We start from the raw sequence: 20156 nt of genomic DNA on the forward strand, positions 1-20156 counted from the left end.
TAATCTTAGATTTCAGTTTTTGCAGTGCAGACAAGCTGAGGTCTGTCCCAGCAATCACCAGCGAGAGGCGGGTACACCTGGACACGTTCGCCTGTCCATCACAGCCGTTTCTGCACTTTATCTTGTTAAAACTTTCCAACACTGACAGATTCATTTTTACCTCCTTAGAGGGAAGTCAGCTACCTCAGACTTCACACACTCTTTCACTTTTCCGTTAATTCCTCCTGGTTCCGTCTCCGGTGACGGCTACATCAACGTAAACGTCCATTTGTGCCAAATATAGCCGATTACTTGAAATTAGTTTTCATTTTAATGAAGAATTCCTTGCCAGCAGTGGTAGAAACTTTTAAAGCCACAGATTCTTCTGGGATTGAATGATGTATTTATTTTCTTATGTAAAACATGTTTTATTGTTTAAAACAAATAAACTGTTGACCAACGCTGTTAAGGAACCGCTTTGTTTTCTTTTGCTCGTGCAATAGCATGTCTGAAAAATAAACCAGTTTCAGAAAAGATCCATCTGGTTTTTCTGAGTTATCCTCCATCAGACTGATGTGTTCCCAAACTCCTAATGACCATGACATAGCTTTAAGAATGATTCATGAAGACATTTCTGTCAGCTCTTTATCACATAAACACATTTATTGAAGGGAAAATGCAGTTTTATCTGCTTCAAAACAGAGTTAATAAACAACTAGAACACGGCTAAACAAGATGCTCAGCCCCAATAAATTTATACAGGAGGATTTTTTGTTCTGATGAGAGCTGTATGGATGTGTAAATACTGTACAAAATAAATATTTTTTATAGTGCAGATGGTTTTAAAGCTAAACAGAAACTAGGACGTAAACAGGCAGAGGAGTTCATCTTGGTTGGCTGCATGTGATAGAAAATACTTTCAATGTTCCATATCTGACTTATGTTGAAATATGAAGAACTACATGTGAAAAATATTTCTATCCAGTTTTTATTCAAGAAAAATGGATAATTAGAATTAGTATAAAACCCATTAAGCAAAATCATTATTTATATTATTCTGAAGGTAATGTAACAAGCACATAGGAAGGGTTTATCAATCAATATCCACAAAAGATTGTAAAAATACAAAACAACTGTGATATAATTGTGATAAGGGATATGAGATACTTAGTAAACCAAGACTCCAAACAAGAGTTGAAGTGATGCGTTTCTGTGTACAGAGTCAGCCTATGGAATACAAAATAAAAGCAATATAAAAAATTATATATTATATATATATATATATATATATATATATATATATATATATATATATATATATATATATATATATATATACATATATACATATATATATATATACATATATACATATATACATATACATATATACATATATACATATATATATATATATATATATATATATATTAGAGGTGGGGAAATCAAATCAAATATAAAAAATTGGGACTTTTTTTTGCTTCACAATTTTAAAATTGATTTTTTTTTTTAAACAGATAAAAACAATCCATTGTAAATTTTTTGTCATTTTTATTGTTTTTATTGATCTTTTTACTTGTGTTCTTGAGCATTAAATAAAAATAAAATAAGTTTTATACATTTATTTTGTTTTTAATCTACAAAAATCAGCAATATCAAAGAATTGGAAGAATCGTGAGAATCATAATTTAATTTGAATCGGCACCCAAAAAATCGGAAAATATATATATATATATATATATATATATATATATATATATATATAGTTGCATTTTTACTCCTAACTAGTCATCCTGCAGTCCCTGAACAAACTGATCTCGTCTGATCAGGGCTGCTTCACCAAACACACAGTAAAACACGGGTTCAGAACAGAGTTCCACCAGTTTATTCTTATGTTATGGATGATTTAGTCTGAAATCAAAGTACAAATACAATCAATACAACAGCATTAACATAGTAATACACATCCTTAATGCATCAACTCAGCTTGTAGTTTGCAGGGAAGCAAACTTTGGAGACGTTTCCTTTCTTCAGCTGGTTTTGGAGGGAACTGGGCTGTACTCATCTCAGGGGTTGGGTTCTAACCTGCTGGGTGTCAGCGAGGCTGCAGGTCACGGTGGATGTGGTGCGACCTACCAGACGGTGGAAGGCAGCCTGTGATTTAACAGGGACCCCTTCCCTGCACCTACCATGCTTCCTTCTCTCTCTTTGCCTGCTGTCATGATGCATAAACTGCAGCATTCCAGGATGCAGCATGTATGTGCTTTATATTCACTTTAAAGATTGATTTTTATGCTACTTTTTATTCCTTTTATGCTACTTTTACATTTATTTAGACATTTTTAAAGAGTGACTTTCTTATATTATGTGTTTTCCTTTGTGACTTAGTTAAGAGCTGCTGAATGAAATCCCATGATGCTTTGCATGATGACAATAAAGCTTCTCCTGCAGCAGAAACACGGCTAACTCTCTGGACTTTTACCAACAAATAAAACTAGTTTTACTACAGAGTTTAAATCCAAATATGGCTTTACTTATTAGTAGCGCCTTCTTTTAGCTCTTTTTCTGAAAGTAATTAAAAAATAGACTCATCAATACATCAATTAAATACCAATCAAAGAATCCCTTCATTTCTCTAGACTTGTACCTTTAGATTATAAAACAACAGAAGAAAGAAAAGGCCTGAAAACTTTCCCTCTTTTCTGCTTGAAATAAATCATTCATATTTTAGTGCAAATGAGTGCAGATGTCCTCACAGGTGACTTCTGGAGCGTCTGATGTTCCTTCTGATGAACTCGAACAGATTAACGTGCAAACCTCCAGGTGTGTGCTGATCTGCGCAGAAGTCCTCCAGAAGGCTGAGCAGTTGCTCTGTAACAAGAAAATGCATTTTTGTTCATGACAGGGGTCTAATCCAGGTAGTTCTCTGCACTTTGGTGCTGATTACAAGCTAAATGCAGCAAGTGTTGAATGTTTCTTTAAAACAACAAACATATTTATCATCAGATGAGTTAGAAATTGTTAAAAACTGTCAAAACTGTCAGGATGTTCCGATCAAAGGGCTGTATAATTTGATATAAAATAGCTATGTTTTCATCTCATATTAAATAGCAGCAAAACAAAAGAGATGATTGTTGACTTCAGGAGGAAGAAGAATAAACAAAGCACTGTTTCCATCCTGGGAGAGGAGGTGGAGGTGGTGGAGGAATACAAGTATCTTGGAGTTCAGCTGGACAACAAACTGGACTGGAAATGCAACACTGACTACATCTACAAGAAAGGTCAGAGCAGACTGTACTTCTTAAGGAAGCTGAGATGGTTTAACGTCTGCACCAAGATGTTGCATATCTTCTATAAGTCTGTTGTGGAGAGTGCAGTCAGCTTTGCAGCATCTGCTGGGGTAGTAGCATCAGAACCAGAGACTTGAAGAGAATCAACAAACTGATCCAGAAAGCTGCTTCTGTGCTTGGAGTAACTCTGGAGCCGCTGGAGCTGATTGTCCAAAGAAGAATGCTGCACAAGCTGATGAAGATGATGGAGGATTCTTCACACCCTCTCCACAACACAGTGATGAAACAACAAAGTGTGTTCAGTGAGAGGCTTCTTCAGGTCCGATGGAAGACTGAAAGATACAGAAGATCATTCCTGCCAGCAGCCATCAGCCTCCGGAACAAGACCTCCTGTAGTTAATTATTATTATATACTATAATATTGAATTTCCCTTTGGGGATTAATAAAGTATTTTTTATTTCATTTTCTTCGTTGGGTGTTTATCGTGATTTTAGATACCTGATGATCTTCTAAAGGTTTGAAAGATGTGTGTGACAGTTGCTGTGGCTTGTTTTCTGCTTTTTGTTCAGTTTTTCCTTTTCTCTCTCTCCATCATTTCTCTCTTCTCCTCTACTGTCTCTTTTCCTCCAGCAATTATAAGCTGAAATAACAGATTCATGATGGAGGTAATAAAATAAAGAATAAAGTTTAGGAACCAAGAGGAGCCTCGTATCCTAAAGGCTCCTCTTGGAAAGCACAACCCGGCAGCCAGAGCATCATTCTGCTGGACAGGACACGTTAAAAATAAACTATTTTTCTGAGTCAAACTGCTTTTTTCACAAGTTTTCCTTTATAAAAAGGACAGAATTTGTTGTTCATCACTTTGAAACAGAATTAAAAACTCGCCAGATGAGAAATATGAACTTTGCTTTTGGTTTATTGTAACTTAAAAGCATCAAAAACAGGTTGTGATCATGTCTTTAAGGTAATTATTGATACTTTCTCCATTCTTCCAGATATTCATGACCAGCATGTGAAGAACTTTGCTTCTTATCTGCAACTAAACATCAGATGGTTTAAACTGTGAGACTGAAACATTCAGGACCTGAACAGGGAAACATTATAACGTAAAACTGTTTTGGGATTCCTGGGATTTCTCACCAACTGTTGTGCTCTCTGAGACCAGCAGGTGGTAGATCTGCTGCAGTCCTCGCTCCAGTTCTTCATCTCTGAAGGTGAAGAAGGCCAAACCCCGGCTTGCTCTGGCTGCTGCCATCAGCTGGATAACAGCTGGAAATGCACAATGTGTGAAAATGGAGCTCAGACTGGCGGTTTTCCCCACATTTCCCTCAGAAAACGTCTTAAAGGTCACATTTAACTCTTAAAGTCCAGAAGAGCAGTAGTTATTTTTTATTTCTCACATGGTCATACAAAAGGTAAAACAAGACTTTACAGTACAAAAAAACAAAACAAAACAGAAAAGGAGCAGAAAAAAGAAAATCTCTTGTAATATCTGCCCCTAGTAGTTTTAATTCTCAGCTGCAGAATGATATTTCCATATGAATCCAGCAATTTCTCTTCATTTGTGTTGCGTAAATGTTCCACAAAGTCTCAACCACATTTATAAATGTAATATATTTACATGAAGTAAAGTCAAAGTGTTAATTATTTAGAGAAAAGCATCTGTTAAATGACTGAATGTGATATAAAATGTCATTTTAGCTGACATGGACGTCGAGTTAAAAGCTAAAAGAGGCTTTCTGCTCCTGAACAACAGATCCATCATTGTGTAACAAAGTTCACCTTTAAGTTGTGGGTCTCCATTAAAGGCTCCACAGCCCCATTTCCCAGTGGCGATGTCTGGCGTTTTATGCTTATGATGCCTTTTAAAACCACAATATGCCTGCAAACACACCAGAGAGAAAAACGTATGGAACATGGAAGCAGTCAGCATCCAGAAGCGTCGCATCATTCTGAACTAACTGGGACCATTGCTAAGATGCCTGCAGGTGAAACAAACTGGTAACCTGACCTTATTCAGTTCCCGATTGATACTGCGCATGTTGTACTGATCCCTGCTGTGTTTGAAGTGCAGCGCGTCGATGGCCAGGATCTGCCTCTCCAGCCGAGCCCACGCATCTCTAACCAAAACCAGAACAAATCACGTCGTAGATCCAACGATGAAAAACATCTAATGCAGGTTTTAAACAGATCTTCAGACCTTTTCATTTGTTCTTCATGCGGGCCGATCCACTCGAAGCTGTCCCCAAAACCAGAGTAAATACTGAACTGCTGCGAGCCTGAAAACAAGGACAGCTGTAACACATCCAAGCTACGCCTGCTGAAAAGCAAGAGAAAATCCAGCTTTATCTCAGAAAATGTTAAATAACTTTCATGTTTTCAGAAAAAAAACAAGCAGATGCTTTTCTTTAATGGCACATTAACCTTCGTTCACAGCAAGGTGTGTGAGTCAGTCAGAGAAACAAGTCTGTCTGGCATGAACACATCAGCAATTAAAGGGCTACTGCACCCTAAAATATGTTAACATGGTTTATTATTAAGTTTGTTAAAAAAAAGATGAAATGACATTTTTTTAAATGTTCTCAGAAACAGAAAATTGTGGATTAAAATGGCTGCCAAACCACCGACTGTTAAAAGCAGCTCAAGTTTTTCATGCTTAAACCTGATGGTGATACACTCTTATTTTATTTTTAATTTTGACTTAATTTTGACTTATTTTATTTAAACATAATTTAATTTTATTTTATTTTAACTTAATTTTATTTTCTTTATTTAAGTTATTTTAATATAATTTAATTTTTTTATTTTAACTTAATTTCTTATTTATTTTATTCAAGCATAATTAAATTTAATTTAACTTTATTGTTGTGGTTTTGTTTTTCTTTGTCCAGACTGTGGATTAAAAACAACCATTTGGCTAACTCTGGTACATTTACAGTAATGTTTATTCATGTTCAATGACACTGTATAAATAAACTGACTTAATTTTAATTAATTATTCATCAGTGACTTAATATCATACACAATAATTCTTTGATGCAGATTTATAAACTTTTTGACAAAATATTTTGTCATTTCAAACCCTTTTCTGAATAGCAGTGAAAACTGCAACAAGAGATGGAGGTTCATTTAAAAACATGGAATAAGGATCATTTCATTCTGACTAAATCACAATTATTATCATTTTAATCCACAATATTCTTTTATTTCATTCTAACTTTATTATTTTTACCTGTGATGATCAGACACTCGTTGTCTGTGAGTCTCTCAGTGAAGAGACGCGACACGATCAGCTCTGGATTCATGAGGAACAGGATCTCTTCCTGAACCAGACCAGATCCCAGAACACCTCCGCCTATCCAGCTGGAGGCAAAGTCCACCTGCACACACACACACACACACACACACCAATCACCTCCCAGCTGTGGAGTGAAACAGCTGAGGATCGGCTCTGCTGTGGGTCGGGTCTCACCTGAAGCATGCCGGCTCCTTCAGTCTCGATGCTGCCGTCTGACGTGACGTGCAGTTTGTGCAGTTTCTCCTTACAGCTGCAACAAAATCACTGATTAAAATCTGTTTCTGCACAATTTAGTTCAAAATTAACGCATAAAAAGTATTCAACTGATTCTTCGGGTTCCAAAGAAAATCAATAAAAATGATCATCTTCTGCGTAACATCCATTTACTTTTGAACAAAATAATTACAGATAAATAGAAATAAAAAGGTGGGAAAAAATCATGCTCTTTGCTCTATAAGCTGTAATTTCTTCCTCGGTAAATCCTCAGTTTCCTCCTCATGTTCAATTTAAAGTGATTTACAGACAAGCTAAAGAAAATCATTCATGCAAAACAGTTTGATAGCAGAAAAGCACCCAAACTTCCAACAAGCAGCTCATTTCCACCCTTTTCCTGATTCCCAGCCCGTTTCTGACAGAAGGTTTTTTTTTATCTTGCAGACCAACTCTGTTCAGACTTTTCTTCATTGCTTCCTAACCCTCCAGTGGTCTCACCAGAACATCAACCACCTCTTATCACTGCTCATCCCTACAACTGTTTCATCCAACGTATGTAGGCACATGAAAATATCTGAAATTATGAATATGTTAATGAAAATAAAAGTCATTACTTTTTCCAGTTGGAAGCATCTGTGTCTCTGAGGCAATGCCTCTCGAACGTCACCAGTCCTTCTGGTTTAGTTTCTGCAAACACAAAAATGTCATAAGCTTTCTCTCACAAAAACCAGTAAGAAGAGGTTTCCCACTTACCACCAGTCACCACCTTGAAGTAATACATGATGGCCCGCAGCTTCTCTTTCTTCCGCTCTGACCAGTTCCCGAACAGGCTGCAAGCAGAATGAGTACGTCACCTCACAGGATGAACAGGCTATGGAGACACGTTGTGCTACAGTTGCTGACCTGGAGAAGTTGATGGAGGGGTAGTTGTGGTACTCTGCGTTAGGGCTGGAGGTGTTGCGATGAGGGAAGGTGCAGAAAAATGCGTTCGCCAGCAGGCAGGAAATCTGTAGCTGTGACAGCGTGATGGCTGCAGAGCATCCTCTCTGAAGCAGTGGGATGACCTGAGCACACAGAAACACGCAATCCGTCAGAAAGGTCTCATTTCAGGCTATTTCATCACACAGTTGGTATTTTTTAGAACCAGCAGGTGGAGTCTGCTTGTGGAAAACAAGCTAAACTTTCGCAGCATTAGTTACGAAGCAGGAGGAGCGAGAACATTAAACTCGTCTGGAATTCTTTTCTTTTGTAAATTTAGCATTTTCTTAAGCTTAAAATGTTTTTTACATGACAAAGCTTAAATTAAAAAGTTACTATTCTGTATGAGTATTACTACTCACAAGACCCCCATGATGAACACAAACCTGGGCAGAAATGTTCCCTTGCCCAGACGCGGGTTACCGGGACCCCCCTCTGGAGCCAGGCCTGGAGGTGGAGTACGAGAGCGAGCGTCTGGTGGCCGGGCCTTTGCCCATGGGGCCCGGTCGGGCTCAGCCCGAAAGGGTTACATGGGCCCCACCTCCCGTGGGTTCACCATCTGCGGGAGGAGCCGTAGGGGTCGGGTGCAATGTGAGCTGGGCGGCAGCAGGGGGCGGGGACCCTGGCGGTCCGATCCCCGGCTGCAGAAGCTGGCTCTGGGGACGTGGAACGTCACCTCTCTGGTGGGGAAGGAGCCTGAGCTTGTGCGCGAGGTTGAGCGGTTCCGACTAGATATAGTTGGACTCACCTCGACGCATGGCTTGGGCTCTGGAACCAGTACCCTCGAGAGGGGCTGGACTTTCTTCCACTCTGGAGTTGCTCATGGTGAGAGGCACCAAGCAGGTGTGGGCATTCTCATCAGCCCCCAGCTTGGTGCCTGCACGTTGGGGTTTACCCCGGTGGATGAAAGGGTAGTTTCCCCACCGCCTCCTGGTGGGGGGACGGGTCCTGACTGTTGTCTGTGCTTATGCGCCGAACAGCAGTTCAGAGTACCCACCCTTTCTGGAGTCCTTGGAGGGAGTGCTGGAGGGTGCTCCTTCTGGGGACTCCATTGTACTGCTGGGGGACTTCAATGCTCATGTGGGCAATGACAGTGAGACCTGGAGGGGAGTGACTGGGAGGCATGGTCCCCCCCCTCTGAACCCAAATGGTGTTTTGTTATTGGACTTCTGTGCTCGTCATGGATTGTCCATAACGAACACCATGTTCCCACATAAGAGTGTCCATATGTACACCTGGTATCAGGATTCCCTGGGCCGCAGTTTGATGATCGATTTTGTAGTTGTATCATCGGACCTGCGGCCACATGCCTTGGACACTCGGGTGAAGAGGGGGGCGGAGCTGTCAACTGATCACCACCTGGTGGTGAGTTGGCTTAGATGGTGGGGTAGGAAGCCGGTCAGATCTGGCAGGCCCAAACGTGTTGTGAGGGTCTGCTGGGAACGTCTGGCTGAGTCCCCTGTCAGAGCGAGCTTCAACTCCCACCTTCAGCAGAGCTTCGAACATGTCCCGAGTGAGGCGGGGGACATTGAGTCTGAATGGGCTGTGTTCCATGCCTTTATTGCTGAGGCGGCCAGCCGGAGCTGTGGCCGTAAGGTCGTTGGTGGACACCAGCAGTGAGGGATGCCGTCAAGCTGAAGAAGGAGTCCTATCGGGCCTTCTTGGCCTGTGGGACTCTGGAGGCAGCTGATGGGTACCGGCGGGCTAAGCGGCATGCGGCTTCGGCTATCGCCAAGGCAAAAACTCAGGCATGGGAGGAGTTCGGCGAGGCCATGGAGAAAGACTTCCGGACGGCTTTGAGGAGATTCTGGTCCACCATCCGGCGGCTCAGGAGGGGGAAGCAGTGCTCCATCAATACTGTGTACAGTGGAGGTGGGGAGCTGCTGACCTCAACTCGGGACGTAGTGGGTCGGTGGAAGGAATACTTCGAAGACCTCCTCAATCCTACCAACACGTCAACATGAGGAAGCAGAGCTGGGGGACTCAGGGGTGGACTCTCCTATCTCTGGGGCTGAAGTCGCTGAGGTGGTCAAAAAGCTCCTTGGCGGCAAGGCCCCGGGGGTGGATGAGATCCGCCCGGAGTTCCTTAAGGTTCTGAATGCTGTGGGGCTGTCCTGGCTGACACGCCTCTGCAGCATCGCGTGGACATCGGGGGCAGTACCGCTGGATTGGCAGACTGGGGTGGTGGTCCCCCTTTTTAAGAAGGGGGACCGGAGGGTGTGTTCTAATTACAGGGGAATCACACTCCTCAGCCTCCCTGGGAAGGTCTATTCAGGGGTCCTGGAGAGGAGGATCTGCCAGATAGTCAAATCTCGGATTGAGGAGGAGCAGTGTGGTTTTCATCCTGGTCGCGGAACCCTCTATACCCTCTTTGTGGACCTGGAGAAGGCATTCGACCATGTCCCCCGGGGGCTCCTGTGGGGGGTACTCTGGGAGTATGGAGTACCGGACCCCCTTGTACGAGCTGTCCGGTCCCTGTACGACAGGTGTCAGAGCTTGGTCCGCATTGCCGGTAGTAAGTCGGATTCGTTTCCGGTGAGGGTTGGACTCCGCCAAGGCTGCCCTTTATCACCGATTCTGTTCATAACTTATATGGACAGAATTTCTAGGCGCAGCCGAGGTGTTGAGGAGATCCGGCTTGGTGGCCTCAGGATTGGGTCCCTGTTTTTTGCAGATGACGTGGTCCTGTTGGCTTCATCTGGTCGTGATCTCCAGCTCTCGCTTGAGCGATTCGCGGCTGTGAAGCGGCTGAGATGAGAATCAGCACCTCCAAATCTGAGACCATGGTCCTCAGCCGGAATAGGGTGGATTGCCCTCTCTGGGTCAGGAGTCAGGTCCTGCCTCAAAGTTTAAATATCTCAGGGTCTTGTTCACGAGTGAGGGAAGGATGGAGCGCGAGATCGACAGACGGATCGGTGCGGCGTCTGCAGTAATCTGGACTCTGCGCCGGTCTGTTGTGGTGAAGAAGGAGCTGAGTCAGAAGGCGAAGCTCTCGATTTACCAGTCGATCTACGTTCCTACCCTCACCTATGGTCATGAGCTGTGGGTCGTGACCGAAAGAACGAGATCTCATATACAGGCGGCTGAAATGAGTTCCCTCCGCAGGGTGACCGGGCTCTCCCTTAGAGATAGGGTGAGGAGCTCGGTCATCCGGGAGGAGAACAGAGTAGAGCCGCTGCTCCTCCGCATCGAGAAGAACCAGTTGAGGTGGCTCGGACATCTGGCCGGGATGCCTCCTGGACCTCCCTGGTGAGGTGTTCCAGGCACGTCCCTCTGGGAGGAGACCCCAGGGAAGACCCAGGACACGCTGGAGGGATTATATCTCTCGGCTGGCCTGGGAACGCCTCGGGATCCCCCCGCAGAGTTGGCAAATGTGGCTGGGGAGAGGGAAGTCTGGGCTTCCCTGCTTAGGCTGCTGCCCCCGCGACCCGACCCCGGATAAGCAGCATGAAGATGAAGATGAAGACTAATCTGCTTAACCGTTATATAAAATCAAAATGGAACATTGTCATGTTATTAACAGGAGTGTGTGGGAAATACGATACACATGGCTTTCCTGCATCTGGCCCCTGCTGATATATATCGGTTGCAACAATGTCCCAAACACCACACGTTATAGCTCGTCATTTTATTTTTAAAACTGTCTTCAGATCTCCAGATTTTAACCTTTTAATGCTCATGCTACAAAAAAGGATGAGAAAATGTCTTCTTACATTCTTATAACAATGTATCAGTGTTTTTCATAATAGTTTGAAAAATAGAATTCATAATAATAATAATAATAATAATAATAATAATAATAACTAGAACCAGCTATTATTGAAATAATAGCAACTGTGAATGCCCATTTTTTTTAACTATGCTTAATGATTGAAATGAATTTGCATAAGTATAAGAAATTGAAAAAAAAAGATCTATGCACCACTGACCTTTTTTCTAATGGCCCTACATTGGGATTGAACCCATGAACTTCTGTATTGAAGTACACTGAGTTATTCACTACACCACTAGAACTCTTGGTTGCACTTTGGAAAAAGCGTTGAATTTTTTTTTTTCACAATTGGGATGGGAAGGTTGCCCTCATGGGCATTCACATTAATAAAAAGGTCAAAACCTTAAACAGTAAAAGGATAACAATCATACATTTGACATGACATAGTCAAACCAAGTACCAGAGATGGCTCAGGCAGATTTAATTCCTCTCATTTTTAATAAAAACCTGACATAGTCAGTAATAATGAGATTTACTGTGAAAAGGTTGAGTCTGAAAATGAGATGTAAACTATTTTAACACAACTGAGTCATTTTTGCTAAATAAGAATTTGTTGTAGCAGTCTGATATTATTGTTTTTACAACTTACCGTAATTTCCAGACTGTAAATCAGAATTTTTAAATAGTATGACTCAGCAAAAAGGCGCTCTAGACTTCCGACAACTCTCCGCTGATTCTGCATCACTGATAAAAGAACTGAAACTTTAATGTAAAGACAACTGTGAAAGACTGAAAACAAACAAAGGAAAATCATATTCTGTAGACTACAAACTGCAGACAGTAAAACATGCAGTTGGAATTAGTAATCGGGCAGCAGAGAGAACGTTTGGAGTCAGTGAGGAACTCATACGGGACCGACGACCAGCAGAGGTTCCTCTTGCTTCAATAAAGTAAACAAAAAAAGCTCAAAGTGGGCAGAAAGAGAGATGGCCAGACCTAGAGGTACGACTGCACAGATGGGTGCCTGAACAACGTGCAGCTGGGAGGGGGCTTGTCAACGATGCTGCCACATCTCCATGCTCTGCTGGTTGCCATGGACATGAATATAAATGACTTTACAGGTGGGTCTAGTTGGTGTTGCTGCTTGATGCGAAGTAACCGTGGCTTAAACAGGAGGAGCAGAAGAGGAGACAGCTCTTCATCTTCCTCAAGAGTTGGAGGAGTTAAGGCATCACGGAGAAGGAAGAGTCTCAGTGATGATGTGTCTCAGTAACTTGCTTACTGGTAACTTGCTTAGTGGACTCGTTGGCTCATCATACGCTCGTTCTGCTACTGTGTAATGGAACAATTGTTCATGTGTTTCGCTAACATACCGGACAAACATGTAGCCTGTTGCTCTGTCCTGTTGCATTGCTGAATAACTTGCCTTTCTGGATTACATGTCTGTTCTCAGTAGGGCTGTGACGACATGCTTTTGTCCCGATTCGATTCCGATTTTTTGGGTGCCGATACGATTTAAATTGCAATTCTCACAATTCTTTGATATTACTGGTTTTTTGTAGATTTAAAAAAAAAAAATGTCTAAAACTTTTTTTGGGCTCGTCATTTTTCTTGATTTCAATTAGGAAAAAAAACAACACAGCAGCCAGACCATCATTCTGCTGCTATAATCCTCAAGAAGACGAGTAAAAAGATCAATAAAATCAATAAAAATGACAAAAACTTATAATGGATTATTTGTATTTATTTGAAAAATAAATAAAATTGTGTTAAAATTGTGAAGCAAAAAATCCCCATATTTGATTTTTCAATTTGATTTTCCCACCCCTAGTTCTTAGATTTTGTAAAATAAATTTCTAAATAAATGCCACATATTTATGTTTTTTTTTTCTTCCTGACTGATGCAACTTATACTCCAAAGTAGTTTATAAAATACGGTAAATTCAACAGACTGAGCGTAATGTTTGGCGTTTCCTTCAGTCATACCTTCTTCACTTCTTGGGGCAGCTTTAACGCCAAGGCGGCGATCTTTGGAAACAACGTCTGGAAGTAGTTTTCCTGTTTTGGGATGCACTGGAATGAAAATATGAACATTTTTTTAAAATAATTTGTTACTGTTTAAACATAAAACACTAGATGATTAAGGTTAAACACTGACCTTAACAAATGTGGAGAGGGCATCAAACGACCACTGACCTTTATACTTAGGGTTATATTTGAGGATGGCTTCCTGGTGACAGAACAGTTTGGGACTTACAGATAATATTTTCCATTCCTTGCTTATAGATGATAAAACTGTCAATTTAAAAGGTGAGTATCCATACGTACCTTCACATCATCAGCACTCACTTCTGTCTTTCTGGCCAAAGCTTCCAGCTGCTTGCAGATCAGTTTCCACCTTGACACTTGGCTGGGTCCAGTCAAATTTACCTGCAATGTTGTTCACTTTTACTTCCTGCTCGTCTTTTTTCAGAGCAATAAAAGCTACAGATTAGCAGGACTGGTCATGAGAAAGGTCATCTCTACACAGCGGTGTGTCCTAAGTAAGTCTATCCATTCAGAAAGCAGGACAACATGAGCCCCTCAGCGACAGGTAAGTCTACATAAACAGATACAAGAGTTACAGAACTGTCTTCCTCTGAAAAACGATCCTATCTATCCATCCATCCATCCATTTTCTGCTTCTTATCTGGGGTCGGGTCATGGGGGCAGCAGCCTAAGCAGGGAAGCCCAGACTTCCCTCTCCCCAGCCACATTTGCCAACTCTGCGGGGGGATCCCGAGGCGTTCCCAGGCCACCCGAGAGATATAATACCTCCAGCGTGTCCTGGGTCTTCCCCGGGGTCTCCTCCCTGAGGGACGTGCCTGGAACACCTCACCAGGGAGGTCCAGGAGGCATCCTGACCAGATGCCCGAACCACCTCAACTGGTTCCTCTCAATGCGGAGGAGCGGTGGCTCTACTCTGTTCTCCTCCCGGATGACCGAGCTCCTCACCCTATCTCTAAGGGATAGGCATCGCCATCCTAGACAATCCAAAAACTGCATCTGAATGCAAAGGAAATTATCCTGGTTTGTGGCTCTTTTCAAGTTGTGTTTGTCTATCCAGACTTTGTTTTCTTGTTTGCAAGTGTTTAATCTTCGCCAGCTTTACTTGCTGTTTCATCTGAAAGCAGCTGTCTTTCAGCGTCCTGGCCAGCAGGTATAGTATGACAAGCGACATGCAGCAGCCTTAGCGAGGTTTTAATGGTGGCTTTTCTGTGTTTGCATGTTCTCCCCGTGTATGCGTTAGTTCTCTCCGGGTTCTCCGGCTTCCTCCCTACGTCCAAACACATGCATGTTAGGTGATTTGGTTACTCTAAATCATCCTTTGGAGTGAGTGTGAGCGTTAATGGTTGTTTGTCTCTGTGGACCGACGACCTGTCCAGGGTGTACCCTGCCTGTCGCCCAAAGCCAGCTGGGATAGGCTCCAGCTTCCCCGCTACCCTGAATTGGATTAAGCGTTTCAGAAAATGTATGAGTGAATGAATGAATGTCTCTGTGTGACCCTGTGATGGACCGGCGACCTGTCCAGGGTGTATCGCGCCTCTTGCCCGATGACTGCTGCTCGGCTCCAGCTTGGACTAAATGGTTAAGAAAATGGATGGATGGATGAACTTAGGTTCATCCTAGGCCTCAACTACACTTTGCTGAGACTTCCTATAACTGCCTCACACCCTGAACTCACACCCTGAAGAATTTGTTTCACTCTCTCAACCCCATCTTACCCACCCTTGCTCGGATCCATCACCTCTTCAGCCTTCCCTTTTCTGCCTTATCTACCTTTCCCATCCCTCACCCCCTTCCTTCTCCCTTATTCCTCTCCCTCATTTATTCATTTGTTCCTGCTATTACCATTCTATTCCAGGTACCATCTGGGGGGTCTCATAAGATGATACGCCTATCCTGAGTCTCGTCCACCTGGGACACCATGATGCATCTCCAGATGCCACATCTAAACCTCTTCTATCACATCCCACATAACTCATCATTAAATCTCCAAGACTCACATTGTTGCAACGTCATCTTTGCTTACGAACACCGACATCAGGGGTGCCCAAGTCCGGTCCTGGAGATACGGTCCAAGGACATCCTGCTGTTTTTAGGTGAAACCCTTCTCCAACACACCTGAATCAAATAAGTGTCTCGTTATCAGGCCTCTGCAGAGCTGAATGACATGCAGAACAGGAATTCAGCTATTTGACTCAGCTGTGATGGACAGGGGTTGCATCTAAAGGTTGCAGGATGGTAGATCTCCAGGACTGGACTGTGGCACCCCTGACCTACATGTTCCTGCTCTTCTTTTCTATGACTTTATCTTTTCCTTCTCTTCGTGTTTAGAAAGAAAAGGCTTCCCATCCACTTCTTTGTTGGTTTTTCTTGCACTACGTTTCTCCTGTAGCTCTCTGTGTTACTTCACGGCTGGACTAAAGGTTTCTATGGAGTTAGAGGATGGTTCTTACAACTACTTTGCATAACTTTGTATCCAGTACTTGATCAAAGGGCTTTGTTTACTGAAAACAGCTTTATTACAACCAAGGAATTATATAGTGAAGAAAGGAAGACTCTGCTTTAAAAAGGTTTGTCAGAACCGTCTAAATCCCTTTTCAGGGGAACACAAGGACTAAGTTTGAATAACTAATGTGGAAAAACTGCATAATCATGATTTTTCTCATTTTTTACCCTAAATTTGGAAGTATCCATCGTGCTTGCTGGTGAATATGGCATCTTCACGTGATTACTGAGCCACACGTCTCTCCCCTCCTGAGCAATAATTTGACCGCTACTGTTGAAAACATTCACCTGGAAGACAAACAGACGAGTCATACTCAGGTAGTTTTCTGAAGTACAACCCTGTTTAAAAGCATGGGACACTGTGTGAATAAAAACAGAACAGAATGCAGTGATTTCCAAACATGAACCCCATTTCTCTCTGAAACAGCGACAGACATGACAGCAAACGTGGAAACCGAGAATGTACAAGCAAAATGACCAAAGTGAAAGCCACCTTTGGCCATTGGTTGTCTTTCAGGCTTCAATGCATTAAAACAGACATCATTTTGTAGAAGAAATAACTGCATGGTGCAGGAACACGTCAACTTCAGCTTCACTTTGATGCAACTTTTTAAATAATGCAACCATTTGTGCATTACAGAGAAGCGAACACACGTTAAGTTAAAACTGCATGATGTGATGAAGAAGATAAAACAGGATCTAAAAGCTGACTTCAGATGGTCCGCCAATCAGAATGTAAGATTCCTCTTCCAAACATCTGTAAAGGTCCCATTACTACTGAAATTATCAGTTATCACTATCTCCAGACCTTTCCATACAAGGTTTAGCTTATTTCAGCAAAGTCACCCATAATGAAAACATAAGACTTCAGAAGATAAAAGAGACCAGTTCGGCGTTTTCATCCCACAGTGAAGCTGGAAACATTAAATGAATGTGTTCTTCTCAAAGCTAAATCACTGATTCTGCTGTCCTGAGTACTTTCAGGTTTTCAGGTTCCACTTTCTCCACCACACTCTCCAGTCTGTCCTGGAACCTGCAATCTACCGGCCACATCTCTGAAGCCCCCACCTGCTGAGTGGACGGCAGTTTCCCTCCAATACTTGACTTCTGTTTGCATAATTAACATTTTCTGCTGTTTTTCTTTTTTTTTTTTCTCAGTATGTCAGTATCAAGTTCTCACAATGTGTCCTTAAATAAGTGAGAAGAAAAAACATTTTTTACATTCCTTATTTGTTGTCATTAATTATCTTGACTTACATCTATGAGGACGGTGTGAGCACTGTTGAAACTCAGAGGTCCCAGCTCCAGGTTGATTCCTGGATGTCTTCTCAAATCTCCCAGCTGGCAGCATGATGAGGTGGGCTGCTCCCACTGTAAAGCTGACTTCTGGTCTTCTGACCGGTTTACTTCCTCAGAGTTGTGTTCAGCGGAGGAGGAGGAGGTGGGGCAGGCAGAGGCAGAGGCAGAGGCAGAGGCAGAGGCGGAGGATGTGTTGGCTTGGACCGAGCTGTCTTTGCTGAACTTGGGTTTTTCATTTTGAACCTTTTCCGGTCCATCAGGCTGGAGGAGGTCTTTCATCTGGGAGCTGTCGTTGCGATTTTTTGACCCGGCCATCTCTGCAAGAGATGATCAGGAAGTCCATCACCATGAGCTTCAGTCTGAATCCTCAAGTTGGACCGGTAGTCACACACACAGCACTCAGAAGTGGGAATGTAAAATCACACACAGAACCAGGAATCCTGCCAGTAAATCTACCAGTTACCTCCTCTGTAAACTAATCTCCTGGGTAAAGCAGACTAGTCCCTGATAACAGAAACATTTGGGCCTAATCTGGGCTACTTTTGCACTTAGTGCTCAGTTACGGTGCTGCCAAGTGTCAAGGGTCAAGGCAAGTATCTTGTGTGGTCAAGATGCCAGATGTTGGCTTGGACCTGTCTGTGGATAGCATTGTGTAGGTCAGAGGTGGTCTTCATACGAGAAGCCTTCCTGGTGGAGCATGTGGTGGTCATGCGGCTGAGTTTTGGCAGACAAACTCGCATTTAGCCAACAGGAAGTCAAGGCTAAATGTGGGCCAAACAGAACTGCAGGTGTCGGCTGTATTTGGGCCAAACCTTTTTAGCTGTTTACTGTGTGCAAACATTCGAACGGAGATGTCTTGTTCTGAGTGCAGTACATGATGATTAAACTGTGTAAACTCTTCTGTCATAGAAAGCATCTTTCCCACTTTGAAATAACCGAAAAATATCTGATGACAAACCGGATGACCCAGCTTTCCAGCAGCACTTAAACGCACCGTCTCCACATGAGGCAGTGAGGCTGCTGGGAGCATGAAGAGTCTCAACCCCCCCCTATGCACTTGTAAACTGATCTGTGTAAATGCAGCTTTGTCTGTGCGTACCAGGCGATCCATGCACACGTATTTAACTATCTGCATTCATAGAAAACTTTTTAAACACAAAACTATCAAATTTATTAAGTCAAAAGTAAAAAAAAAAGGGTATGTGTAAATTTTTTGTGTGTAATTTTTAGATACTTTGTGTGTATTTGAATATATATTTACAAATACTAAAAGTTATGCATGTTATATAGATGACAAATAATGAATTATTTATACAAAGTAACATAAATTAGTTTGTATTACACACACACAATAATACAGAGTATTTTCTCTCCATACATTCCTCTAATGCTTGAAAACTGGTTTCAAAGCACCGTGAAAAGAAAAGATCAAGCAGAAAGGAGACGTGTCGGAGGAGCTGTCAGCAAAAGGTTCACCAGTTCATGCTTTGGGGAAAAGTTTCAGCTTCTGCATTTCCAGAAGATGACTTTTCTTTTTAACAGGATACTTTAAAGCAAATGAGAAACAAGTAAATTTGGTCACAATAAAGCAGATACATCTTATTCTGTTAAATGTCTGTCGCCTCGCCTCTTCTCTCCTCATGTCCAATCAAACGTGTGGACACTGGGAAAAGAGGGAAGGGGACTGGTACCACTGTGGTGGCAGCATTTTACCACAAACCTACTATCTTTGACCAGTAACTACCCAGTTTGTGTGGAAAGGCTGCAGCCATAATACATCCTGATGGATGGATGGATGGATGGATGGATGGATGGATGGATGGATGGATGGATGGATGGATGGATAGATAGATAGATAGATAGATAGATAGATAGATAGATAGATAGATAGGAACTGTAAAACAGATCATTAGAATTAACGTTGAGCTAGAAGTTAAAGCAGGATATATGAGAACCTCTGTGTGTACTTTAATGTTTTTTCTCTTCTACAAAAGGCTGAGGTTGTCTGGGAAAACCTGAAAGTAAAACTTTACAACCAACAGATTTATGTTCCACGCGCGCCATGACGCGCGGAATCACGCTGAGATCGGAGTGGAAAAAAAACTCACCTTCACCAAAGACAGATGTATTCAGAGGCAACGTAACTGTTGTTAAATGTAAGTTTCATTTGTATAAAAGCTGCCAGGACCAACCAAACACACGCACAGAAGTTTACTTTCAGTTTGCAGCGAAATCGAAAGCGAGAACTGAAGGGAACTGCGGCTGCGCAGTGTCACGTGGCGCCTCACTGCTGCTGCTACTATCTATCTATCTATCTATATCTATATCTATATCTATCTATATCTATATCTATATCTATATCTATATCTATATCTATCTATCTATCAATATCTATATCTATCTCTCTCTCTCTCTCTCTCTCTCTCTCTCTCTCTCTATATATATATATATATATATATATATATATATATATATTGTGTGTGTGTGTGTGTGTGTATACACACACACACACACACACACACACACACATTTTATATATATATATATATATATATATATATATATATATATATATATATATATATATATATATATATATATATATATATACACACACACACACACACGTCATCTGTACGTATGACATTAATAAAGCTGAGAACTGTTCTTGATGAAAAGGGGACCATCCAGAAAAGTTTGGGAAGCAGTAAGTTAGTGAAAATGTGCACGTGATCTAATGATATTGCTTATTTCCAAAGTAATGTCAGCACTTGACTTGTTTGCTGTGACAAGTTTACAAAATGAGTTTTTAAAAACTACAAAAACACATGAATG

The 20156-nt window shown here is 42.0% G+C and overlaps 1 protein-coding gene across 1 annotated transcript; it reads right to left on the minus strand.

Moving 5' to 3' along the window:
• Window positions 1-2033: 2033 nt before the first annotated feature.
• Window positions 2034-19542, minus strand: pargl (poly (ADP-ribose) glycohydrolase, like). The gene is made up of 17 exons (XM_079256105.1): window positions 19430-19542; window positions 17280-17638; window positions 16191-16310; window positions 13800-13901; window positions 13630-13701; window positions 13458-13544; window positions 7685-7845; window positions 7535-7611; window positions 7396-7468; window positions 6743-6818; window positions 6503-6650; window positions 5471-5549; window positions 5282-5390; window positions 5053-5152; window positions 4411-4539; window positions 2736-2850; window positions 2034-2111 (listed from the first exon to the last, which is right to left on the minus strand). Exons 2-17 carry the CDS (start codon window positions 17634-17636, stop codon window positions 2075-2077), a joined length of 1842 nt encoding a protein of 613 aa, XP_079112231.1. The 5' UTR covers window positions 17637-17638; window positions 19430-19542; the 3' UTR covers window positions 2034-2074.
• Window positions 19543-20156: the final 614 nt, after the last annotated feature.

This window comes from Telmatherina bonti, assembly GCF_933228915.1.
Source record: "Telmatherina bonti genome assembly, chromosome: 17".
Taxonomy (NCBI): Eukaryota; Metazoa; Chordata; class Actinopteri; order Atheriniformes; family Telmatherinidae; genus Telmatherina; species Telmatherina bonti.